General features: G+C 41.3%; 2 protein-coding genes across 3 annotated transcripts; both read right to left on the bottom strand.

The window, feature by feature from the left end:
* Positions 1–2330: 2330 nt before the first annotated feature.
* Positions 2331–9575, bottom strand: wnt8b (wingless-type MMTV integration site family, member 8b). The gene is made up of 6 exons (XM_020630929.3): positions 9207–9575; positions 7770–7803; positions 6575–6713; positions 5483–5608; positions 5247–5389; positions 2331–3605 (listed from the first exon to the last, which is right to left on the bottom strand). The coding sequence occupies exons 1-6, from the start codon at positions 9275–9277 to the stop codon at positions 3036–3038; spliced, it is 1083 nt and encodes a 360-aa protein (XP_020486585.2). The 5' UTR covers positions 9278–9575; the 3' UTR covers positions 2331–3035.
* A 3324-nt stretch (positions 9576–12899) lies between these two features.
* Positions 12900–25996, bottom strand: scdb (stearoyl-CoA desaturase b). Of its 2 annotated transcripts, none has more exons than XM_020630880.3 (6): positions 25758–25996; positions 21923–22203; positions 20956–21086; positions 19138–19343; positions 17986–18218; positions 12900–15363 (listed from the first exon to the last, which is right to left on the bottom strand). In XM_020630880.3, the coding sequence occupies exons 1-6, from the start codon at positions 25979–25981 to the stop codon at positions 15164–15166; spliced, it is 1275 nt and encodes a 424-aa protein (XP_020486536.1). In that variant the 5' UTR covers positions 25982–25996; the 3' UTR covers positions 12900–15163. The 2 variants fall into 2 exon arrangements, with proteins under 2 accessions (XP_020486536.1, XP_065815397.1); XM_065959325.1 differs by lacking the exon at positions 25758–25996 and adding an exon at positions 24677–24789.
* Between the last annotated feature and the right edge of the window lie 127 nt (positions 25997–26123).

The following is a 26123-nucleotide window of genomic DNA, read 5'->3' as shown; positions in this document are numbered from 1 at the left end:
GCTCTTCCTCTGTGGTGTCGACTCTCTCTCTCCGCCACCTCCCGCTCATGTGCTCTATCAAATTGAAGGTGGCAGAGCCGGGCTGGGAGACGGAAGTTCAGACCCCTCGGTCGGAGGTCGTGTCACTCTCTGGGTTGGGGCAAGTTATGTAGTCTGAATCATGATCGACCTTGTGTGCTGTTTCACACGCTGCTCTGAAGTGCGTTTCAGCTGCTGCATCTCTCTTCCCCTGTACGTTTGTGTGGTTTTGCAGTAGGGACGAAGGACGTATCTTTTTATCTTAAACTTGCACACTTAAACGATCATTGGCTTGAGCATTGATCCTGTCTGAAAATAATCTACAGTCGGTCGACTGAATTCATCATTGAACAATTCCAGAAGAAACACCCCCACCTAACACTCCCCCCCCCCCCCCTTTACCTAACACTTACCTTACTAGCCTCAAAAGTTGAGAATAAGTCAATAAAAACAAATTGCCATGTGTCCATTCCAGTTTTCTCCTTTACTTGATCACTTTTAAAGTTTACAAATGAAGGGATGACACCGTGTTGCTAAGCTAGCATAGCCACATTATAGTGTGTAACGTTACACTTTGAACAAATAAACAGACAAATCGTATACTGTAGCATCGATGACCTCTACCTTTCTCTGCCAACATGGTTGAGCCACATGGCTGATAACGAAACAGTCTTGGTTCAGTTTGAGTTTTCTGACTGTTAAAGGAAGCTTTTCCTTGACTTGTTGTCAAGTGCTTGCTCATTGGTAGATTAATGTCAGGTCATTACAAAGAGTGTGGTCTAGACCTGCTCCTTATGTAATGTATCATGAGGTAATTAGAGGTTATATAAAGTTAGATGAATACATTTGGTGATGTCAGGTGGCCTGGTTAAACACTGGGTTATCTTCAAACATTACCAACCTCTTGCCCTTTCTTTTATCTCTTCCACGGATGCAAAACTGATTTTGACTGAGTGTGCCACAGGTGTGTCAAACTGCTGAACATTAAAGACATGTACAAACACGTTGTTCTGCCAGGCTTTCCCACAGGTTAACTTGTGGCTGTGTCAGCACTATTTGTTTTTGAGAGTACACGAGAGTAAGAGTGAGCCAGCCTGTGACAGACGATATGCAGAAATAGTGCACACTCTAGACCACTTTTGAAGAATCTATTAAATGTAATCTTAAATCATTATTATAACTTTGCCTTGCCCCCTAAATATGCTGAATGAACATTTGTATGCCCCCTACGACAGTAAACTGCTGCTTTCCACAGAGCCGCAGGGGAAAAAAATCATGGTATGCGGGGTCTTTTGTTGCAGAGAGGGGTATTTGCACATGCCGGGCAGAGTGATCCAGACAGACCACAGGGGTCATCAGAGGAGGGAGGAGTTTTGATTATGATCATTATTCGGTAAATAAGATGTCAACAAGGTGTTTCCTTGACACTTTATTGAGTAAATGGAGGAAGGTGCAAAAATGAACGCCCCCTTCTCAATGGGCCCTCTAATCTCCTCTTTCATGTCCCATCTAATCTGAAGGGTTTCGGCCTCGGCTGCCATGTGCAAGTCCGCCTTGGCCTGGCACCTCTTACTCACAGGTGGGGTGAGTATCCTGGCAAGCATGTGTTTATAAAACCCACTTGTTTGGGCACAATACTTGAACTAACTTCTTTTGAGAGAACAGTGTGAATCTGTGCAAAGCCTTTTCCCAAAGTCCTTTAGAAGGCGACGGCCCATTGAGAGCAGAGAAGAAGGGATTACCTTCCTCGACAGTGGTGCATTTCCGAGAGAGCTGATTAGCTCTGCATTCATTGTTAAATCGAGCAAAGGAAGGCCCTAGAGGAGTGAAAGGATCCAAATAGGTGGGCCCAGAAATAAAACAGCCGCAGGAAGCCTTGCACAGGCAACCCAAAGTTTTCCCAACATTTCTTTCCCCCACTCCTAAGGAGGTGCGGCGTGAAAAAGGAGATTAGCATACAAAATTAGAGGCGGGATGATTTTTTTAAGGGCAACTTGCCTCATGCCCTCCACCCCCACGGCCCTGCTCCGCCTGGACAAAGTTAATTAAACTAGTATTAAACAGTAAAGAAACTTCCAAGCGCTTGGGAGTGAGGGGGCTCTTTGAGGATTAGCATGATGAGGAGGAGAACGGGAGGTATTTGTTGAGGCGAAATTGAGAAAAGCGCGATGGAACGGAGAGTACACTGGAAAGTTTCTGTTCTTGTTGGCTTGGCCCAATGTGAGAGGGAAGGCCGTGTTTACCGCAAACCACGAGGCATTAATGTCACAAAGAGTGTGTTAAAGGAGGATGAAGACTTTCTACAGGCTGAATGATACGTAACACTGAGGGATTTATTTTTCCTCCAATACATTTTGAACAGAAAACATACCACAAAGGGGCGACTAACAACAAAGAAAAACTATTAAACGCTGCGAAAATAAATTAACAATGTACAGTACAAAGTGCTTCATTTAATATACAATTAAATACAACAAGGGGGGCAGCAGGGGTCAGGGCGAGACGGATGATGGGAGGGCAGACTGTCCTTGAAAAAAAAATCCAAAATGTTCCTTCACAAATTCAAACCTTGGCAGTTAAGTCGAAATACACAATGATTACTGATCGACTGGCAGTTGTGAGTTTAAAAGCTAACTATGCTAAAGCTCAATAGTCCTTTTTTTGTGTAAAAAATAAATAAATGGATTTGTGGGAATTTTTGAAGACGGAGAAAAACTATTTTTTTAATGTGCTATGACTTTTCCAAATGTTGTATAAAGTATAAAAATATATCTTAAATACATATATACCAAAAAAAATCTACAAAGTTTTAAGACCTCCACTCCTCATCTTTGCTGTCATGTGGCTGTGCACATCTAGCTGTCTCCAACCATTTACACAAAACTGACAGAGACGGTAGTGGGAACTTGTATTTTCTGCTAAGTTTTAGTCCGATAGCAGACTATCTGAGCATGCCCCGAGAGTGTGGGTGACTGCATTGGTACATGTTTGACGACAGAAGGTGAAGGGGGAGATGATCAGTGCTTCTTCCTCAATCTGAGGTTCTTCCGGCGGCTTCCGGCGCTCTCGTTCCTTCCCCTCTGACCCCCTTTCTTCACACAAAAGTACTTGGTCACTGTCTTTCTGCACTGCTCGCACTTCACCGCGCAGCACCAATGAAATTTGCAATTACAGCTGGACACCATCTCGGCTTTGCGCTCCTCCACCGCCAGCCCGCACTCCCCACACAGCCTCTTGCAGCTCCGCTTCTCCCATTTGCTCAAGTTCTTCCCCTTCTTGAGACATTCCCGGCCCTCTGTGCCCGGCAAGCCCAGGGTGCGGTTTTCCAGGCAGTAGTCGGGGGAGTCCTCGAGGTGGACCAACTCCTTACGAGAGATGGAGCTAAAAGTCTCGGCGATGGCCCCCCGGCTGGCCGCGCTGTTCCCCGCCCCTCGGAGGAGGTCCACCTTTAGAGCACGGTGGTATTTCTCCTTCAGGTAGATCCCCACCTCCCTGAACTCGGGCAGCTGCAGCCAGCAGGTCTGAGTGGTGCAGCTTCCTGAGACGCCGTGGCACTTGCATGTCCTCTGCATGGTTCCTTTAACAGCCTGGAGACACAGAGAGGACGAGAAGAGGGAAGAAAACAACTGTTGAGATATATTTATAGTCAATTTTTGGAAAAATGTTATTAAACTACATTTTCAGGTTGAAAGGATCCATTTACACACATTTATAGCAGTTTTCACATATGCACGACTGAATATTTATATCATCCTTCAATAAATTCACATAAGTCCCTCACAGCTGGATTTTGTCCCTGTTGGATGGGGGTCTTAGGAGGCAGGACATGACGTCAAAAAGACGCTGTGCAAATCCATGATAGCAGATGAACAGCAGTCCATCATGATCATTGCTCTGCCTCTATATCAATGCTTCATGTAATTGGACGTATTCACAGAATAAACAAACGGGTGGGAAAAAAAACATACTGGCGAGCAGCAAAGAGTATGAAGTATGACTTTATTACTTGCCCGAAGATGGCACCAGTCGCACACTGATCATGTGATATAAACCTCATGATCCCTACTCGCTCACTGGAGATTCATTTTCCTAAAAACTACCTGCTGCGTTCACACGTTTCCTCACCACCACTTCACTCAGAATTTGTTCTAGGGGGCTGGCAAGAAAACGTCTGGGTTAAGTCCGGAAAAATCTGGCTGCAGCTCGCCCTGATCGTTTGGGGAAACGGTCAGGGTGAGCCTATGTGTGCATTAAAGACAGGATATCCATTGTCCTTTGATTGATGTGTTGTCAAATTACCTGATCCTAAGTTTTCCATCTCAGTAAAAAAAAAGGGGTGAATACACTGAAAAGAAGAATTGAGAGATTCGAGGTCCTTTGCCGAGTGTCTTTGTCGTCCTCAGTGTTTCCTGACTTTCCCCCGACACAAAAACAGCTGTCGCATGAAAAGGAAAACGTTTTCTTTCCTCGAGAAGGGGATGAACTTTCTCTTGAGGTGAGGCTGAATCAAAGTTTCACATTGAGCCCTATTGTCCCCGCAGAAGAAAAAGGAGTATTTATTTAGCATGTTCATTATCAACATGTTTTTAGTGCAAGAAGACCCAATGGAGAGACCCATTGAGGGGAGAAATGAAAAAGGAGTTTTTCTCTCTTTCTATCCCCATTTTTTTCTGTTACAATGATGCTCCAGGTGCCGTGGGGATCCCAGGGCCCGACAGGGGGGAGCAAAGGCACCGTAAACAAAGAGCACTTCAGCTGCACGCCTGTGGTCCTCTCAGACTCCCCCGGGGCCAAACAAAGACCAACATAAATGTGGGATCCTTATTGCAAGAATAAAAAACTAAACACTTATTTTAAAAAAGCAGCATAATACAGAATGCTGGCCGATGTCTGGCTCTGCAGGATCTCTAATTAAGCCTGCACCAGTGATCCTGAGATTCTGGAGTCGAGGTATTGTCATAAGGGGCATTCAGCGCTGGTAAATAGGCCCTTCTGGTACACCGAACACACTGTTATTATTGGGGACGAGTGGCACCTCACTTATAGCACGGTGAAAGGGATGCTTGGGTGGCACACTCAGGGTCATTCTGAGCGGGGAAGATTGATTCAAAAGGTGCTTCACACCGTGGAATCAGTTAGACGGCTAGAGTCTCAAAATGTAAAGCAAGCTGCCGCCCAGTTCAATACAACATGCTTCAAACATTATAGTATCAGAGCTCCTTCTGTACCTTACGGCCGGCTTCGTTATTATGAAGATTCATGGCCGCCCTTGCATCCTGCCCCGTCTCCAAAGCATCGACAAACTGTTTGGAAATGGCCTCGCCGAAGCCGACGTTGTCACTGCAGCCGCCCCAGAGCCAACCGTGACCACCTGTGGGAGTAGGAAAAAGGAGTTCAGTGATGAATTATCGTTCTATTTTTAGCGTTAATACGACCTCTGGTGTGGTCGGTGCGTTCCCCTGACCTCGCTGTCCGTTGCGGCTGTCGTCGCAGCCGCAGTTGTCGAAGTCTCCGAGGCTGCAGTTCCTGGTTAAAGTGTACATGACCCCAGCTGAGCTGATGGCGTGAACGAACGCTGTCTCCCGATTAGCTGTCAACAGAAAGACTCATGAACAACATTGTCTCATCACATGGATCGCAGTTAACGCTACTGTGAAGTCTAAACTGCTCCAACTAATATACCTGTTCACAGCCTGACAAGAAAAAACACTGTCTTCAACCATTTTCTGAGCTTTGAATATAATTTATCACCATCAAACCAGGACTCAAGGATCTCAATCTGAAACTGGTTTGACTGACTTTGTACAGCAGTCTATCCAACAGTGAGATATGGAACTAAACCCCAGATCTGAAGTACTTTCAAGGGCTTTGAATTCTGTGTTTTAAGATAGTAGTAGTATGTATTTTATATTGTAACTGATGTGATGCAAGAAGAATGTCCGACTTTGTAAGAAAATATTAGAAATCAATCAATCACTCATTGGAACAGTACACGTCTTATTACTCACTCAATTCTCAGTTATTAGAGTCATTAAAACTACATAATTTGTCAGACTTTTAATGTATGTATAAAAGCATTTAAAAAGCTTAATTAGTCAATTTAAAGTATTCCATTCAGGCAGTAGCACTGGTCCCAACAGGGTCTATTCATGTAAACTGTGCGTGCATGAAGTGAGTTTTTAATTGCCAAACACATCTGACCCTTTGTTTTACAGGACTCTGTATGTTGCTTTAATGAGTTGTAAACAGAGGCAGTGATTCTGGGGGATGTTGTGGTATGGATTAGTGGGTTTGTTGTGCCTCTAGCAACCGTGCCCACTGTAAGTATCCCAAAGGGATGGAGGGGGGCGGGGGGCGGGGGGGGATGGTTTAGACTAGGCAAACATCTCTTTTTCACAAAAGGAATAAAACCCTTCCCTCTGCTTGCTAAAAACAGACGCAGAGAGTGACAAAACATCTTTGAAATTGCACGAATCTCCATTAGCCTTTCTGCAGTGTAGAGATTGTCTGGTCGATGGTGAGGGGTCTTAAGGGTGTCAGGGGACTCGGGCCTTACCGCTGCGCAGGCTGCTGTGCGTGGACAGCTGCAGAGCTCTCTCGGGGCAGTTCCAGCGGTCCCATTCAAACTGGTATTTGCACTCCTCGATGCCGCTCTGAGCGCCTGCCGCCACACTGCTGGAGTAGATCAGGTACGCCTGCACCCAAAGACACATGGAGACTTAAAAAAAACAACAACTCAGCAATAAAATATTAAACCCGTCTTTTAATCATTTATGACAGATGTGCTTTTTGAGGTTAAGATTTTTCCTGAGGTATTTGGAACATTTTGACAAAAAGATACATCCACTCTAGATAACAACTTCTGTATGAAGGTTTTACGTGTGCAAAAAAAGTGACTGGTTGTATTCTGCCTATTTAATGCAAACCAAAATAAGCAGAATATCAAAAGTCATTTTTGGGGGAAATGACCAAAATCTGGCAGATGCCACTTTAAGAGTGATCAGTCTGTGATTCAACAAATCAGACAATGTCAGGCAGATCTGAGAAAAACTGATAAAACAAGATTTGAGATGTGAAATAATCCACATATGGTGCCTTGGCTAAATCTCAACATCCTCTACATTTTCATCTTTCAACTGGCGTCACTTGAGACAAGTCTATCCTGACCAAGACTAAATGGAAAGTGGATAACACGTCTCTACAAGTGCGTAATGTTTTGGAGACTCGGATCATGTTGATTGGCTACAATGACAACATCCATGTGAAGTGATTCAAACTCGGCACAAACATCACTGCACTTCATTTGAATGCAGTTTGGGTCTCCCTTTAACCATGGCAATGTGTCCTTGGCTTTGGGCTCGCCTCTCCGCTGCTTCTTCACACTGTGTGAACGATAATATAACTAATATGTCTCAAGTGGCCTTTGGGGAGATGGAGTACCTCCTCTTTCACAGGGGTCCGGCTCACTAATGATGACCACCCACTACAGCCGTGCCTGCCCCGGCCTCTTAAAACATTCAAGCTGCAGATACACAGAACCTCTGAATAAGGTCAAGTGTACCAAAGAGGGGGGGGATTACAAAGGGGCCGAGAATATCACTGATATAACAGACAGGTGCCAACACTCTTAAGTTAGGATATCACAAAGACAACATGAAGACAACATGGCTCTTCCTCTCTTTCTTTCTTTTTTACCAGGGAGGGGGGAGAGAGAAAGGATGGGGAGATAGATCAAAAGAAAGTTGGCTTACCTTGGGTCCAGTCATCAGGAAATTATTCACTGACCTGGAAAAGGAGAAAGCTTATTCACTCAGGGAAGCTCAGTGTCCTCCACAAATTCCTCCGCTAACATCTCTCATTAGTGCGTTTTGTAACATGTGAAACCGTGACACCAGACCAAACCTCAGTGGAAAAAACACCCTGAATTTGTTTTTAAAACCTTTTTAGAAATGTAAGAACCGAGGTTAGCGTGCTTCAAAACTGTTATTCACTCTGAGCTATTTGGAATTTGGGGGTTGCCAGTTTGCAAAAAAAAATAAACCTGTAGGATGATGTTTAAAATGTAGCTTTAAATGTTGGTAATCCATTTATTAATCGCTCACTTTCAGATAAATGCTAAGAGAGGAATGCTCATAAGTCACAAATGTAATATTTGAATGCATTGTGTAAGAAACTGAAGTGTTTGTAAGTAAGTAAAGTTTATTTATAAAGCACCTCTTGAAAGCAGACATCACAAAGTGCTTCACAACAAAGGATTAAATACATTAAAGGATTATACGTTGTTCATAAACAGATTTTGTCCGAGATCAGCTGCAGCGCTTCTCTATAAGTAAGCGATCAGATTTCCACAACCTGGCAACTCAAACAGAAAAAATCTCCTCATGCCTTTTACCTTTTCTAAACGTCTTTTATTATTTTTAATTTGTTGACCATTTTTCAAACCGTGACACCCGTCTCACCTCAGTGATGAAAACTACTGAATATGTTTCTAGAAATGTCAGAAATTAGGGACAAAGAGTGCTTGGTAGTAACACTTCATGACTTGAAATTCAGAATACAGTTTAATAAAACTGCCTCTGGCTGGTATTTGAGATGTAGCTATAGATGTTGGTTGTCCTTCTATAAATGCGCCAGTGTTTCTCATCTTCTTAGACTGTGGAATCTTTCTTTCTGAACGGTAATAGGTCAGGAAAAATGATTTAATCCTATGGATGCTTTGGAAATAAGATGTTCAGTGGTTGAATAAAAGGAAAAGGGAGTTTTCACAACCTGGCAACCCAAAAGTTTTTGTTATGGTTGGCTTATAAATTAAAGCGAAACAAAATGTTTTTTTCAGCATTCATAATTTACAGCTTATAAACTTATTTTATATCATATTAAAAAGCGATAGGATTACTGGGGAATTCAATATAATTTACAATTTCTGTGAACAATAAAGTTCCTTATTTAAGTAGTTTTCTAATTTTCATTCACATAATTTAAGGGTTAAGGAACGCCTTATCAAACATACTCTTACTGACAAGAAAATAAAAAACTGAAACATCTTCATCCTGACATAAATAAGTAATTGCTTTGAATATATGTCGACACTTGCCACTGCAATGAGGTGACTGCAGATGAACATCTTTAGGAAATGAAATTAGTCTGCAAAAAAAAAGAAGCAATAATTCTAAATAAGTCAAACTCACCAGCAGTAGCAGGACCTCATGTTAGCCAGGAGAATGAAGATGTAATAGAAAGCCTCCAAATGCATGAACATCCTGACAGGTGAGAGGGATCCAGTCCAGAGCCTGCAGACGGTCCAACGATGGAGAGGAAACTGAGCAGCTAGCAGCACATGAAACTTCTGCAGGGGCTTCCAGGACTCAAGGAGGGGGCTCTGAAATGGAGCTGCTCTCGTCCCCAACAAGAGATTATCTGCTTAATTAAAGATTTTCCCCCTTCTTACTCTCCGGACCAATCAGAAGTTTTGCACCGAGGAGAGACTGAAATGATCAAAAGGGCACCCTGGGCCTTCAGGGCCGGGCAACGGTGGGTTCCCTGCCTCCATTCAACAGCAAAGGAAGATCTGTTTAATCCTTTAGGAAAAGTGTAACACTGATCCCTTGAATTCCTGCTCGGGAAAAAAAAGAGTTTATTTAAGCTATCTAACATGAAGGGATTAGCGGAAGATAGTCATCTGGATGATGAATTGTTAGCTTGATAGGAACAAAAATAAATAAATAAATAAATAAAAAATAGGGCCACGCCGTTTGTTCTTGCGGAAGTATATCGGGGTTTCACAAAGGTGTGATTGCATCAAAGTTGATCAACCAGGAACACGAGTAGTGGCCTATAAGTGAGATAAAACTGACCTCAAACGTGTTACTTCTCTTTTCAAATGCTTTGCCTGACAGTCATGAATTTATTACTGCGTCATGATAATTAAAAAAAAAAATCATTTCTCAAAAGGCAACTAGCACACAGGTGGATTTTTAGGTGAAAAATGATAGGGTATCTAACACATTGTTCACAGATCAAGAATTGAACATGATGACATTTGAACAATATGGACCTATGGGTCTGAAATAAAGTATAATTTATCATCATTTCGGACACCTGCAAATCATAGCCTAATACAGGCTATTGCCTTCATTTCTAATTCACATAGCCTACATAGTAATCCTTTTAAAAATTTCAATTTCATTGTCTACATTTTAAGGCTTAATGCTTTGTGTCTTGTTGTCCTCCATTATTTTAATAGTGCAAAGTGTTAACATCTAATTTGTGTTAGTTGCCCAGCGAATTAAAAAGAGCAAAATCTCCCTTGAGTGAGATACGTCATGATGGAGTTAACGCCATTGATCAGATAGGCAATGGGGACATTTGCATCGCTAATCCAGACGGTCCCTACCTAACACTGGATGAAGGGTTATTCTCCAATAACCCCGTCTGACCCTTAGGACCCTTTCCTTTGGCGCAGGCAGCCCTTTAGCAATCTTCTTGTGTGCAAATTAGGATTAGAGAAAAAAGTGATTTGGAGGGTGGTGAGGAGGGGATGAGGTGGGGGCTTCTGAGGGATGTTTTTGGATTAAGATTTAAAGAGGAATGACAAGTAAAAAAGAGATACCAGAAGGATCCAGTTTGTTGGTTTATTATGCTGGGGAAACTGTTTTTTTTTTCAACGGTAAGAATAATAAAATAAAAAAGAGCGCAGCAAATTTCCGTAACTGTTTTAAATGTTTTGCCTTTTTATGCACATGTGATCACATTTTGCACAAATGTGAGTGCAAACTGGTCGAGACTGCATTTAAAATGTATACCAAACACATGTTATATCATAGAAAATGAATACAATGTATCATTTTCTAGAAGCAACAATATCAAATTCTTTAAAACGCGCCCATTAGAAGCAACTTCATCTCTGATACGCTCGAACGAGTCATACGAGTTTCCTATCACCACCCCAAAACTTTCCGTGTTTGACCCCAGTGAAATGTGTGATCACTTTCTAGCAGTGTGACTGACCACCCCCACACCGAGGTGTTAAAGCCGGGGAGAGGATGGCCTGACAGTCTGCAGCCAATAGACAGGAGGCTGATGTCACTGTTTGGGCAGCAGAGATCAGCAGTGGTGGGGCCACTTTACAGTAGTTCACTTTGGAGTCACAATCAGGCGTGTGGTGGCTGCGAAGTCACAGACTGCAGCAATCTCGCAGAAGAACTGAAACATGCAAATGATGACATCGCTGCTTTTACACAGAACATATATAGAAGGAAGAGGTAGTGAGTTAGCCGTTTGGTTGACATGCAGTTAATGAATTCTCCAGCAGAAGGAGCAAGTGCAAAAAAAATACAAATCTGAAAGAGCTCATAAATGTCCTGCTGTTTATTCTTACATGCTTTGGGTTATACATGCACTACTACAAGAACAACAAAAGGCTGTAACTCATCAAAACCTTTCATACATGTGTCAAAAAGAAAGTTATGAGTCAATTAGTCACAAGTAATGTTTGGATGTTTTGTTGTCTACTTGGAGCCTTTTCAAAAAAGTGCAAATATCATCTGCTAATGTTCTGCAAATGAAAAAAAAAAGTATTTTTGTTGTGCAAATGATGCTTAAATGTGACATAATCTTAAGATACTTTTATACTCTTCCATAGAGAACTGAGTCAAAGAAACGCAGGAAATTGTAATTCAGGAAAACTCAGGAAGGGGTTGTTGATTTTGTTTTGTTTTTTCCCCATAGCCCCAATAACAGGATACGAGAAGAAGGTCTGGTCCACTGTGACAGGAAATCTCCACCTCTTTGTAAACACACACCTCCCCTGTAAATAATTACAAACACATCAACAGCGACTGCAAGGACGAATTGAAGAACCGGTTTTACACTTTCAGATCTGCATGAGTGGACACACAAATGCTGCTTAGCATATCGCTCCGTATCTTCTGTAATCTGTCTTCTCAGAACAGAACACCATGTGGAGACATTTAAAATATGTGTGCTGGTGTAGGTAGATCCCCATCAGTGCATGCATGTAGACAAGAGACCCAGGAACTGCTGTAGAGCTGCTGTGGCTCCATGATGTCAGCACCAAGAGATGAAGATAAAGACGCTCAAAAGATCTGTAACACCTGCTGGCAAGAGAAGGATGTGTGCTTTTACATTGAAGTTTTTTTTGTTGCATTTCACTGACAAAATATATCAATTAGAAGGCATTTTTTTAGATGTGATGTTAATAACATTATTTCTCAAACTACTGTGTGTTATAATCAAGCAGGAACCTCCGGTGATGAAAAATGAAGCCAATGCGGAAGTGCAAAATCCTGCAGTTTGTCCAGTGTCCGCTTGCGGCTGGCTGCAGAAGCACAGGAAGTCACATAAAGACCTCATTTAAAAAAAAAAAGAAGTAAAGAGTTTTTACAGCACAAATTAACATGTTTACAGCTTGGTTCAAAAAACGAAACAGGTCTGATTAGCTCATGTCTCGATCGGCACACACTGTAGGGGGGTTGGAATCTTTTTTATGACGCATTCGTTTCGATTTCATGAAGGATAAGTGTTAATCACAAAAAGGCATTTAGCTGATCTGATTGACAGGCGTGCAAGGCGTAACACAACGTCACAAAGCTTAAAACCCGCCTCAGCTCTCAGCCTGACGTTAGGTTGACTGAAAGTTAGGTTGAGAGCATTTCCAGCATGGCGGCCGCCATGGATGGGACTCCAAAGCCCCCTGCTGTAACAGATGGGTGACGTCACTCAGGCTTCATCCATTAATATTTACAGTCTGGTTATAATGCATAGATTGTCGATACAGTTTTCTGTATTAATAGTTCAGCTTTTTCTTTAATAATAACTCGTTTTCATTCATTATTACTGAAGTAAGAATTTAACAGGAAAAGTTTGACCACATTTTTTTATTCAGTATACCAATGAGGAGTATTACATAATTCAAACAAAAACAGCAAACAAACTTTGAAACAAGTAGAAAATATGCTTTATTTCACGGTACATTACAGTGGGCAAACCATTCAATGAAAAAGTGCCATTTTTTTTTTTAAGGCATTTAAACTTCTAGCAGTTAACATTGTAAACAAACAGTCTCAGTGTAAAGATATCATAGCATGTTTGGATGTCGCTGAACTAAGAACTGTTGTGACTGAGGTCCAAATGGAGAGAGGATCATTCATGCTTTTGTTTCCTCTCAATTAGATTTTTTTTAGAACGCTATTTTTACCTGTTTCAACCGGACTGCCCTAAACCGTCTGCAAACTGTCCAAAACGCAGCAGCTGAGCTTTTTCAACAGGAAATAACAAGAGGTCACACACCGCACCAGTTGTGTCATCTCTGCGTCGGCTCCACAGAAGGTTTCGCATCCAATTAACGCTCCTGTGCTAAATTTTAGAGTCCTAAATGGTCTAACACCATACTACATAGCTGAGCACCTTCTCCCTTACTATCTCAGGTCTTCTGACCCAAATCTATTGGCTGTTCCCCGTACCCGCTTTAAAAACATGAGGTGACCGTGCTTTTTCAAGACGTTGCTCCCAGTCTTTGGAATGCGCTCCCTTTTTCTATGTGGTCCTTAAATTCCTGTAATACCATCACAGAGCAGCTGGAAATGTTTTTATTCGGACTAGCATACTGAAGTTACTGCTTCTATTGTCATATTTATTTTAGTTTTATATCTCAGTGACATTTGCATTTTTAGGCATCACTGTTCTCATTTGTTTTACTGTTGCTGTGATTTTAACCATCAGCCCTGCGCTCTATATTGTTCTTAGCTATTTTGTTTGATTGTGTACTTGTTTTCATGTAAAGCACTTTGTGATCTGTATATATGAAAGGTGCTCTACAAATACACTTTACTTTACTGACTTGTGGAGCAAAGTATTTGTTTTGGTACACAGACAGTAAATCAGAGTAACCCATTTGTGTTGGGTTTTTTTCTTCCAAAGATGTGTTGAATGGTCCCAGCTTAGCTTATCGTAAATATGGATTTCATTTGAAATATATACAGAGACCACACAACTGGGATTAGGAGAAAAAGAGAATTTGAGCCCTAATTTGTTTTCAAAACATGCACTTTTAATCTTTCAAACAGGTGCAAAATACTCATAAGGCATTTGGGCAAGAAGTCCTGACACATGTCATAATATTGCACAGTACAAAAGGTAAACACACCTCCTGCACATGCCTCCATGGCCTCGTATAATTAGGGAGAGCAAGAAAATCATATTTGAGCGTATTTCAAATAAATACAGAAAAAAACAAAACACAAATAATTCTCTCTTTTCAGACTTAGAATGATAAGTAAGTCACTGTGTTTCAGTCCAATGGTTAATGATGAACACGTTGGCAGCTTCCCCCACTCAATCAGAGGTACATTCTGCATTACACCAGAGAACTTTATCCTCATTAGGAGCCTCTCAGGCAGTTAGAGACAGTGGGCGTTAGAGTAACCCATAGGCAGTATAATAATGGAATCTTACTGTGTTCATCCTGGGTTTGATAAATTGGGACAATGATATGGAGTGCTGCCTTGATGGTTAACAACAGCTTAATGGTCAGTGAGACGACTGGTCGACCAAATACAAAGACAACTTTTGCTCAAGCGGAGACAAAAATCAAGTTGAAACGAAGCACTTCTGACAGATGTTAGAGCGAAAAAGGCTTTCCATCTCGCCTGTAGAGAAACCTCACAGTCACGAGGATTCAGTAAAGCTTTCAAAGTGCCAAAGACTTTTAATACGCAGCACAATAACAAATTAGACAAACAGTCAATTATTCTGTAATCACTGCTTTTTTTTTTTACGCACCACTCACACAGACTTGTTGGGTTGTCTTTCTACTGCGGGAAGGGACTTAAATCTCAATTAACCTATTTTATTCTCTTTGTATCCGTGTTATGGCGAAAAGACTGTGCTTGCACATGTAGCCAAGAGGGTGGCTATGGCTAATGGTCGCTGAGGACACTTCAAATTTTTAAGAGACTCACACAATTTATACAAAGCCAATATTAGTCTCAGAACGAGGTTTATCTTATAATCAAAAGCATGATTATTCCCCTATCCTGCACTACTGAAATGCTGCTATGCCTGTTGCTACATACCGTCTCGGTTCGACATATTTGTATCGAATACAGAGTTTGTAAGATTGTGCGACTCAGCCACTTTTGTAGTTGCCGTCACCTGTTCGCTTTATGCGAGCAGCGATCATGTCCTTGGACACCCTCTTGCAGTCAGTGGCCAAACCCAGGAAGCACATGAGGTCTATGAAGGCGGTGGTGAGGTTGAGCTTGCAGCCAAACTCGCTGGTGGAGTAGTCGAAGGGGAACGTGTGATGGTAGTTGTGGAAGCCTTCACCTGAAAAAAAAATACAAAGAAAAGCTTAAGTGTTAACTTTGATAAATCACACACAAAACTTGAACAAACGATATGTAAAGCAACACATTTCCTCTCCAGGACTCTTTTAACACAACACAGGGCTACAGTGGGTTGACTAACAGCTACGGGCATCATGTGACTGATAATCTGATTTGATTGTGGGAGATGTGAGGGACTTATTTTGGGATTTGAAAAACCTCAAGGCAGACTGTCCTGTAAAGCAGTTTGCAAAGAAACCAATATCAGATTAGGCTAAATAGTTATGACGTGGTTTGGGCTTTCATGGTAACAGCAGAGGTGTCCTCACAGCTGCAGGAAAAACAGTTTGTAAGATCATTTCATTGTTTTATTTGTGTTTCAGTGATCACTTTTCAATGCAAACGTTCAGGTACCCAGAAGCAGAGGGTGAAAGTAGGCCAGTAAAGTCTGATACTGTGTACCACTAAAAGATTCAGAGGTGGTACGCAGTACTACAAAGAGAGGCGAGCAGCTTCCTGCCAAAACCCACATTCAAAACCAGTCAGAGTCGCACATTCAGCAAGAAAAACACTCTGATAACATTGTGCCCAGGTCAACAAAGGTTTAACTCCTTAGTAATTCTTTCTTAGTCGTTGAATAGTCCAGGCTCTGTTTTGATTTGAGCTGGATGGAGCCCATCTGCCTTTCATTACTGCTAGTTAACGTGAGCACGAGCTTCCACCAGCGCGCTGCAGCTACCTGTTATCCTGTGCTGGGGGGTTTTATGGCAGGCAGACGTTAGTTGCATAATCTCCTAAGTAAAATGTGTAGCGGAATGAATTGTAATGTTTCATGATATTCTGTTTAACTTCAACAGCACACACAGCAGCTGAGACAAGCTGTGTGTGAGGTGCCCATAAAGGGATTGCTCTGTAAGTCATTTTAACGGCATGCAACTGCGCACCGTACCAGCAAGAATTTAAAAGCACTTTCACTCCTGCTCAGAAGTAAACAATCAAATACACTCTTTGGGTCAGGAAGTATTTCTTACTTTCCAGAAACTGTCAATTGTGAGGATAAGTGAAAAATGATCCAGCGAGTCTTCAAAACGCACTAAATGTGGTCGTCTAAGATATTCTGGGTGTTTAGAGACACGCAAGTAATTTTGAAAAACTGATTTTACTAAGTTGACACAGTAGGGGAGAGTTACGAGGTGAAAACAGAGCATGTGTTTCTCGCGATTTGCTCGCACAGTTGCCAGACAGAATTGAATAGTTGCAGAACAACAAAAAAAAGACAATCTTTCTGAATAGGTAGGACAATGTTGGTTCTTGTAATACTGCGTGTCGACATCAAATGATGTCACCCATTATTGCGCAATCGTACGTTAGCCTGTAAACTTAGTGCCGTTTTGCAGACAACAAAGCTCAGTGCTGTTTGCATCAAACCCCCACAGTGTCAGCCACCACAAATAGAGTCTTGACTCATGGGTAACGATGATACTGAAAATAACATCCAACACTCTAAAATGACTAGTCTGCAGATGAGTTAAAGCTGAGAACAAGAACATTTTCAAAAGCTAACACTGGCCAAGCAAAGACAAACTAACCACATTAGCCTGTTGATTAGCGCACTTTCTCAATACAGAAGCTAGACTGAACCAGGTTAACGAGAGCCATCACTGTGACTGCCTAACAAATCAAATCAACAAATAATACAACACTGACACCAGATCCCTGAGGCCTTCAAAGACACTGAATCCCACACAAATCTTTCATCTGTATTAATGGTGTAGATTTTTACTGAGCAAGTCTATTTTATTGTATTTAATGCATTGCTTGATATGTTTATATCGGCCATGCGGATATTCAGTTCAAGCTTCATCCAAACTCCATCCATCAATCAAAGCCCTGTTTCCACCTAGTGGTCCAGTTCAGTTTGGTTAAGTTACAGTACCAAGAAATGATGTTTCCACTGACAAAAGTTGGGTATGGTACCAAAATAACAAATCCATACCTTCCTGTTTTTTGCCACCCTACTGCTTGGGTTCCAAGCGTATACCGATCTGACCCTAAAGGCCATACTGCAGTCTGTTGATTGGTCGAAAGAATCGTCGCTTCCCGTGGGACAGCAGTAATAACGGACAAACACAAAACACGCCATTTTTAAATACCGTTGTTTTTCCTTTTTTGCGACTGAAGTCATCGTGAAGCATGGACGACCTCGGAGGTGCAGACCTCTGCTTGACATCCTCCATTGTTGCCCTTTGTTTACTGTGTTGCGTTCTTCTTCTTCCTTCAATTTATAAGCGGGCTACACTGTGTCGCGATGCTGTTGTGCCACAGTATTGCATAGCTGATGCGACTTTCGCTATCCAGCTACTGTCCGCTGACAAAGTAAGGGTACAGTTGGCCCCCCCGAAACCCAAGCAAGATCAGGGTTTACCACACACCAAACCAAACCAAACCGGACCGCTTAGTGGAAACAGGAGTTATGTGTTCTTCATTAACAGTAAACACCTGGAACAGACTTATCCATATACAATTCTCTTTACTTTTATACTCTACATCAGCACCCATGGAATACCTCCTGTCCAATCAATCTGTTCTAAAATGGTAAATAATAAACATGTGGTTTCCTTACCTATGGCAGTGAAAGCAACCAGTGGGTTTTCCCTGGGGTTGATGGTCTTGTCGTACGGCCTGTTGCCCCATATGTGTGCAGCGCTGTTCACCAGCCATGTGGCGTTGAGCATCAGGGCGTATCTCAGAAGTCCAGGGACAAAGTATGCCACAGCCAAGGACTCCCCCCAGAAGTACCAGGGCACCAACATGGGCACGAGGAAGCAAAGGATCACCACAGAGAGCTTGTAGTGCCTGAGACGGAAGAACACATTGTATCATTGTCTCAGATCCATGAAGGAAACTGATATTTAAATATGCTAAATGGCTCTTTAAGATTAGTCTGACATAACTTTTTGTATGGCTTGCTTTCTGTTACCCGTACTTAACAGTTAAATCTCATTAGCGCTAAAAGCTCCTACAGAACAGCAAACATGTCAGGGACAAGGAACCCCTTAAGGCACAAAATGTGTATTCTTAAACTCTTTTTGGGACAAATCTTAAACATTAGCATGATTTTTCTGTATCTTCTTCCTCATCTTTTACCACTGGACAAAGTTGACAGGGCCTTCTCGTAGTGTGTGCCCGATCCCCTTTACCTCGGAGCGAAAGAGAAAATCTGGGACTGCTTCCAAAAAAAGAAGAGATATGGACAAATGCCCAGTCGGTGGACCCCTCATGACTTGGTACCTGTTGCAGGTGAGTGGATCTTGTAAACCTGTCTGCTGTGACCTCCAGACTTTACACCTGATGGTCTATGTCTGACTTGAAAATGACAATGACTATAATATTTTCTCTTCTAACTGATCAAACAAAGTGCCAAGTTAAGTAGGAAAATCCTCCCTATGTTTTTAGTTTCATACCTTCAAACATAAAAATGCTTGCTTTGTATGCAGCTAGGTTCAATTAGAATGTCCCATCACAATACAGATTGCACTACGTTTCCCCCCCAAAACATGTTACTTTGCTAATCCAGAAGAGCTTCACAGGTGACAAGATTTTTTGCAGAAAACCAGTGAAGAGCCAGGCACTGTAAAGCCGTTAAGTCTCAGTATATATTCATGCAGTGACAGCGGCTGATTAAATGTGGACTGTTGACTTTAAATCTTTTTCCCAGACAGACATATCTAGTAAGGAGAACAGCGTAAAACCATGAAACAAACTCTTTTCTTACCGTCTCTGAAACATGACCACTTTGTCTGCCTTGAGATCCGTCAGCTCCAGTTTTTTGCCCTTTTCAATGACGTCGGGATGTTTACGAACCAGCAGCCAACCGATGTGGGCGAAGAAGAACCCCCGCGTGGCGTTGTGAGGGTCCGCGTCTGTCTCCGAGTGCTTGTGGTGGACACGGTGGTCCCTCGCCCAATCATATATATCATTCTGCACACAAAGAAAAGCGATAGAGAGGATTATGTAAAGAGTAAACAATGAGAGTGTACCACTTGGATTGGATAACTTTACTGAGATCATACACACATATTTAAAAACTAAACCATTGCCACTTTATATTTGCTGAGAGTGATGAAAATGATCCATCGTAATCCATTTGAGATCCACCCTGTTAGATGACGTGGAAAGATTGTGCTTATCTTTGCAGCCGATAAGATTAGATGTAATATTTTCTAACCAAAATTTAATTGCTCACTTGTAAATTACTAAAACTTTACAATCTTTACCCTCATTATAGACCAGTGGTTCTCAACTTGTACAAGTCCGTGACCCACCACCGCCCCTAAATGAACAGCTGTGACCCAAATTGGTAAAAATTGGGTAGTTTGGACTTGAGACAGTTTTAAAAACAAACAAACAATGGTTTAATTGTCAATCAGAATGACCAGCAGCTGGCAGCACTGAAGAGTAATATTCCTTCACAAGACCCTTCACAATAAAAGCGCATGCGCATTTAGACTACTTTTCTCCCTGACTCACTTTTGGGTCAGGACCCACCAGTTGAGAATCACTGTAATATAGACTATAAAGTATTTAAATATGATGATTTTTTTCAGTTCCAATGAATACATAATAGATTAAGTTGTTTTTTTTTGCCTTCCACTGATTGTGATTGTGATTGTGAAGTATCTTACTAAACAAAGACAAATGAGTCACTTGCTAGTTATAAGGGCTGCTTGATTATGGCAAAAATCATAATTTTGATAATGGGATTATAATTATTAGACAGGATTTCTCAATAACTTTACAACATCTGCATCACATGCATTTATCAAAGTTAAATACTGTTAACGCTTTAACATTCTGACTGCTTTGAAAAACAGGAAATACATGAAAATAAATAGGTGAAAATATAAATGTTTTATCATATTCATATACAATAATAAATAAATATAAATTAATTATGTTTTTGAGGTAGAGGTGATGGTCTTTTGGTGCCAAAATATAACACATTGCGTGGTAAATGACAAAACCTATGGACAAATCAAGTGCAACACGGCATGTGGCTCAGTAATCGTCTCATCTTGATCATTTTGTTTTCATGATTGTGGGAAGCCAAACTCAGAATCTAAATCCGATTAATTAGCCAGCTTTACTAGGTATTCTTAAAAAAGAGATTACAAAATATCAATGAGACTACCTGGTAAAATAAAATGAATTCATTCATTTTTAACTATTCTTTTATTTTCTGTGAAACATGAAACACACATTGGGGCCTTCGCCAATTTCAAGATGACTTTTAAATCTGAAAAATCCCTTTTCAAGTGTGAGTGCGTAAGAGGCTTCAAGTTTCCACATCTCTCGTGTGAGTTTCATGCTAGATCATGGTTTGCTTGCAAACTAGTTTTTATGACACACAATCCTGCTTGACCATACGTTCATTAAACACGGGGTAAATTAAGGTGAAATAAGAGAAACCTGCCCCGCTCAGAGGATTAATGTGGGATCGGTCTTCTTGTGGCAAAACTCTGCTCAAACTGATTTTAGAGAGAAGGGTGATTTTAAGGTAGGAACTGACAACGGATGAGAGGGAAAGTTTTACCTGAAAGGCCATGGAGTTGGCGAGAGCAAGGAAAACTCGCAGGGGAAATGAAGCCTTATAGGATCTGTGGCTCCATAATCTGTGCACACCTGCAGTCACGCCGAGCCCGCTGAAGAGGTAGCACACTGCAGCTAGAAGAGAGAAAGAGGTGAAAAGGACAGTTATCTCAGGGGAAAACAGTCACCACAGCACTGAGATTTGTTTTACACCCATGAGAGCAGAGTCACTGGGACACCGTGTCCTTCCCATTTCAGCCAGGCCCTTTTTATACAGATAAAAGTCATCTATGTTGGGAGATGGGATGGTGGGAGCGCGCAGGTCTGCCCTCACACTTTTGTTGTTCTAAAACTGCTGAATGTGTTTCTATGTGAAGCCCAGACAAGACTGCCCGGGATTTGAGAACCGGGGGCTTCTGGCTGGCAAAGAGCGTTCTGTTGTGGTGTCACGCAGCACAGACATCACAATGGGATGTCTATGAGATTGTTGATTGTGCTTTGTCTTCCCCACTGGAATAATATGCAGCTCAGCATTGCAAAGAGAGAGAGGTGGGGGGGGGGAAATTATGCAGTGCCGGAGTGGAAACAACAAAGTTGACACTGTGTGACAATTTAAATCATGCTGAAATAGTCTACACGTATAGGACTTAAAACACACTTTTATTTGTTGATGAGCTCAAACAGTTTAATATATCTAGAAAGTTTGCCACATAAAAGATAGGACTGATGAATTTAGAGGAAGCAGACACTCAAATGAAAATGAAAAACCCCGCATGACTCATACTCCCCTATATAACTATAGGTAAACCCTATAGGATATATGGCCCCCCTTCCCCTCCTTTCCCCAAGCAGCTTGCATAGGCTATGATAGCAATAGTGACACAACATCAGCATATTTCGTTAACTATGGATTACGATGATGAAACCGCAATAAACTCGTCACAGCAACGCCTTCTTCAATAAATACTTACTCCACACTAGAGTTGAAAACGATGCGTAGGGGAGCAGAATCAGTCCATAAAGCGCACCGACATGTAGGAGGCTCATCAGTATAACATTTCTCCACACCATCATCATCGGCGGTTTAGGACCCTCTTTCTCTCTATAGCTGTCGTCAAAAACATCCTCCACCGTCGATCTTTCTGCCATGGCACCTCCGTTCAGCTGGTGCGTACCGCCGGCCATGTGAAGAGTCTCCGTTTCCGTTTTAGACATGCTGCTGCTGCTGCTGCTTGCTGCTGCTAAAGAGGTTCTGTAAATAATAATATATATTAAAAAAAAACAGTACGCAGGAGAGTGAAGGAGAAAAAAAAAGGGGGAGAAGAGAGATGTTGCTCAGTGAAATCCGAGTGAAATGCGTACGAGGGCTGCAAGAAGAGCAGGAGAGGGATAAGTACGGCGGCTGGCTGCGAACATGCAGTAGGCAGAGCAGAGATCGTAAAGTGGTTGCAGCGTGCCACTCTGGGAGTTATGTCACTGTTGCCACATCTGTAGTTCTACTGGGTTTGTAGTTCTCACAACGACAGCGCAGGCTAGCGTTAGCTCAAGTTCCAATGACGTAAATCTTACCGCTTATCTTTCCCGCTACACGACTTTATTTTAGCAAAATATAGGAGCCTGTGTTTTTGGATATTTTCAAAACCGCCTTTTTTGACACTCGTGTCCCTTCCTGCATCCGTGATAACCTGGTGATGACTAAGTACACATTGTACTCTCATAATGAAAGGGGACATTCCTACTCATAGCGGTAACCCCAAGCTAATTTGCAAATTGCAATACAAAGGCACTGCCTACTATATTTACATGACATTGCTGGATATTATGTAATTTGGAGCCCCCCACACACACACTGTAAAACTTTGCTTGGTTGAAACATTGTAGTGGAACATAAGCACTGTCCTAACTAGCTACAGTCCGAGCCAAGTAGGCTATTTACAGTAGCCTATTTGTACCTACTAGTAATAGGATTTCATGAGTTTTGATATTAGAACAGCACTGGGACATTAAACTGTGGTGACTATGAACTATATGCAACCAAAGCACCTGTCAACCGGTTCATATTTCACTGGATGCATCATACATGGAAACTTACAGATAAATGTAGTACACAAAGGAGCAAGAGAGCAGGACAATGTTTGTATTTTTTGGCAACAGTCAGTTGTGTTATTAGTTTTAAACGAATGCTTAACAAAAATAATTATATGTGCTGTTGCGTATTGCAGTTAATTAATACAGTATATGTCACTTCTACAAGTGATGTATAAAATAAATATCACACTCAAGGTCATTCTGCTGTTCTGGATATCAGACTGAATCACAGCCATGCTGATCTTCAGAGCGGCACTCCCTGTCCTGTGGTAGAGAACTTTACTAAATTTGCTAGCCAACTTGCTGTGCAAGTTTGGGTACATAGCAAGCTTTCTTGTTATAGGACACCTTCAGCCGATAATGATTCGCTGCCCTCCTATCAGACCTGAACTCAAATGAAATAATAGCTCTGGAAGAGTTGAGTTGGAACTGGTTGCAGACAGTTTCTGCTGATTTACTAGCTATACTGTGACTCACTAAACCTTTATCAGATTGTTGGTAGTCCAACATAACCAAACTCTAAAAACCTTTAAAAAATCATTTCTGATAGATTCAATTCTCACAAATGCCCCTCATAAATATACAACTGTCTAAATATTCGCAAACCACATCAGTGACCACTGTGTAGTTGCAACAGTCATGAAAACAAAAATACCTAAACACTGGATAATAGTTAAGCGTGATATGAAACTCTGCTTGGTTTTCTTCATGATTTACCTCACTTCGATTGGGTGAACATTAATCTAGTTGTGGATTTTGAAATTGCCTGTAATTTCTTTTATGGGGATTTTAACAATACTATATAATTAATTAGTATGCTCCTCTCAAGAGTTACAGAGTCAAAGGCCAGAACAATCACTCCAGACTCATCAAATCTTTGTCATGAGCTTAACATGGGCAAAAACCAGAAAACCTCTGCAAAGTCAGTCTTTAAATTCACTCATAACAATATCCAATATTCACAAAGCCCCCAGGCTCTTGGACACTATCCAATCTGAAGGCCTGATAAACTGGAATCCTACATTTTAAATGTAGCTGCAGATTTTATTGTTTCACCTTTGACACATATTTTTAACTTTTCTCTGATCACTAATATCATGCCTCTGGAAATCCGCCTTTGTTCTTCCCCTTTAGATAAGAACAGGCCCATTTCATAACTGTCTGTCTTGGCCAATGGAAACCCTAGTCATAGATCAGCAGAAGGATTTTTTAAAATACTTATAACATTTTATCTGACTTTCAATCTGGTTTTAGAAAAAGACACAGCACAACATCAGCAGATAATAAGCAGCACTGTGCAGCCCTCTATATAGTCCTTGATACTGTGGACTATACAGTACTCAAACACAGACTGATTAAAGCAGGAATGTTCAAACCAACAGTTGGCTGGTTTAACAACTACCATGCAAATAAAACTCAGTGTGTGCAGGCAGAGTGCACTTACAGCTCACTCACAGTAGCCAAAGGCGTGCCACAGGGTCTTTCCTGGGGCCACTCCTATTCATTCTTTCCATAAATAACATTGATCCAAATGTTTCAGTGTAAATTTTTACGCTGACAACGCTGACCAAGCTCTCTCACAGATACAACTTGCTTTTAATGTTTTTTTAACAAAACTTTTACTACATAAAACATACCTTAAATGCAGACAAAATGAAAGTGACAATGTTTTCAAATGCAAAACCAAAACTGGGGCGCTGGTGGCGCAGTGGTTAGTGTGCATGCCCCATGTATGGAGGCAATAGTCTTCCAAGCAGGAGGCCCAAGTTCAAATCCAGCCTGTGGCTCCTTTCCCACACGCTGTCACACTGTCCTATCTCATGAAATTAAAGGCACAAAAAGCCCCCCAAAAAAACCTAAACATCAAAAGTTACCGTCAATATCCACTTCTCAGCGTACACACATTTTTTAAAAACGTTGTATACATGCACGACTTGTTTAAAAGCTCATATTCTCTGGACACGGTGTATCACAGAGCTCTAAGGTTCACCACTACTTATAAAGCCCTCACCAATCATTGTTTGTTGTGTGCACGTGTTGGATTGTCTGGCATTCTTACCTTAAAGTCTATTAGTCTACTTCCTTACTACCTTCTGACCTACATCAGTCAGAAGCGTAGGAACCTATAATCTCAGATCCCTGGACTTTGTCTTGTCGCTGCTCCGAAAGTCAAACTGAACTTAGGAAAAAGGCTTTTAAGTTTGCTGTTACATAAATAACATGTCAGCAGATACAGTACATCATGTAGATGTTCTCCATGATTTGTGGTGGTTGGCAGTCATGACAAATATCCACTGTTTAAATGTGTTATTTTGGTTATGTATCTTTAGTATGTTTGTATATCCTTGTGTGTCAGAAACTAAAATATAATTATAATTAATATAATTAATTGTGCTGCTGCCTGTCTTGAAAAGGAGATTTAAAAATTATTTAATAGTTAAAAATTCCATAGTTAAAACAAATCAAATAAATATATGCCAATGCAAATGATGCTGTATCATTGCAAATGATATTTAATGGAAAGAAATGATTAAACAATTGTTTAAAAAAAAAAAATCAGTATTACAGTGAACAGCTGGGGTATTCAGTGGTAGAAAATGTAAGTAATAGGTCAGTGGAACTCTGCTGCCAGCAATGTACACCACTTTGCAAATATAATTTACACTTTGCATATGAAAACGGCTGTCTCTTTGATAATGTCTGTGAATGGCTGCTTACCCAAATGCTGCTCTCCTAAAGAGGAGGGTTCCAAATCTGTAGATGTTCCAGTCACACTCGGGATGAAGGTAGAAAAAAATAAAGAAGATAACACTGTTGCATTGATTCAGCCTAACAGAAGTCCCTTGCTGCCCATTATGGGGGCAATTTAAAGCAACTGGTGGATGGTGAAATTGATGCCACATGCTCTGGATATTCCATTGGCTGTTTGCTTTGTTTGCCATCCTCTTTTTTTTTTTTTTCTACAGCGAGCCCTTTCATACACATAGGATTTCACCATGGCTGTTGACTCATCTTCCCAATCAACCTCATGATGTCAACATAATTCTGTATCTGATGAAACATGGAATTTGCAAACATGGATCA

This window comes from Labrus bergylta, chromosome 10, assembly GCF_963930695.1.
Source record: "Labrus bergylta chromosome 10, fLabBer1.1, whole genome shotgun sequence".
NCBI lineage: Eukaryota > Metazoa > Chordata > Actinopteri > Labriformes > Labridae > Labrus > Labrus bergylta.
The sequence above is the reverse complement of the archived record's forward strand: the minus strand, read 5'-3'. Positions and strand labels throughout refer to the sequence as shown.

Bases quoted from the DNA above. Each gene is read 5' to 3' on its own strand.
- wnt8b (XM_020630929.3), bottom strand. From the start codon at position 9,277: ATGTTCATGCATTTGGAGGCTTTCTATTACATCTTCATTCTCCTGGCT. The intron at 5,609-6,574 runs GTAAGGCCCGAG...TTCTGTTGACAG, and splicing joins GCACAGCAGCCTGCGCAGCG to CTAATCGGGAGACAGCGTTC. The intron at 3,606-5,246 runs GTACAGAAGGAG...CTGTGTCTCCAG, and splicing joins ATAACGAAGCCGGCCGTAAG to GCTGTTAAAGGAACCATGCA.
- scdb (XM_020630880.3), bottom strand. From the start codon at position 25,981: ATGGCAAACAAAGCAAACAGCCAATGGAATATCCAGAGCATGTGGCAT. The intron at 22,204-25,757 runs GTAAGCAGCCAT...TATTATTTACAG, and splicing joins TTTAGGAGAGCAGCATTTGG to AACCTCTTTAGCAGCAGCAA. The intron at 21,087-21,922 runs GTAAGTATTTAT...TCTCTCTTCTAG, and splicing joins GTTTTCAACTCTAGTGTGGA to CTGCAGTGTGCTACCTCTTC.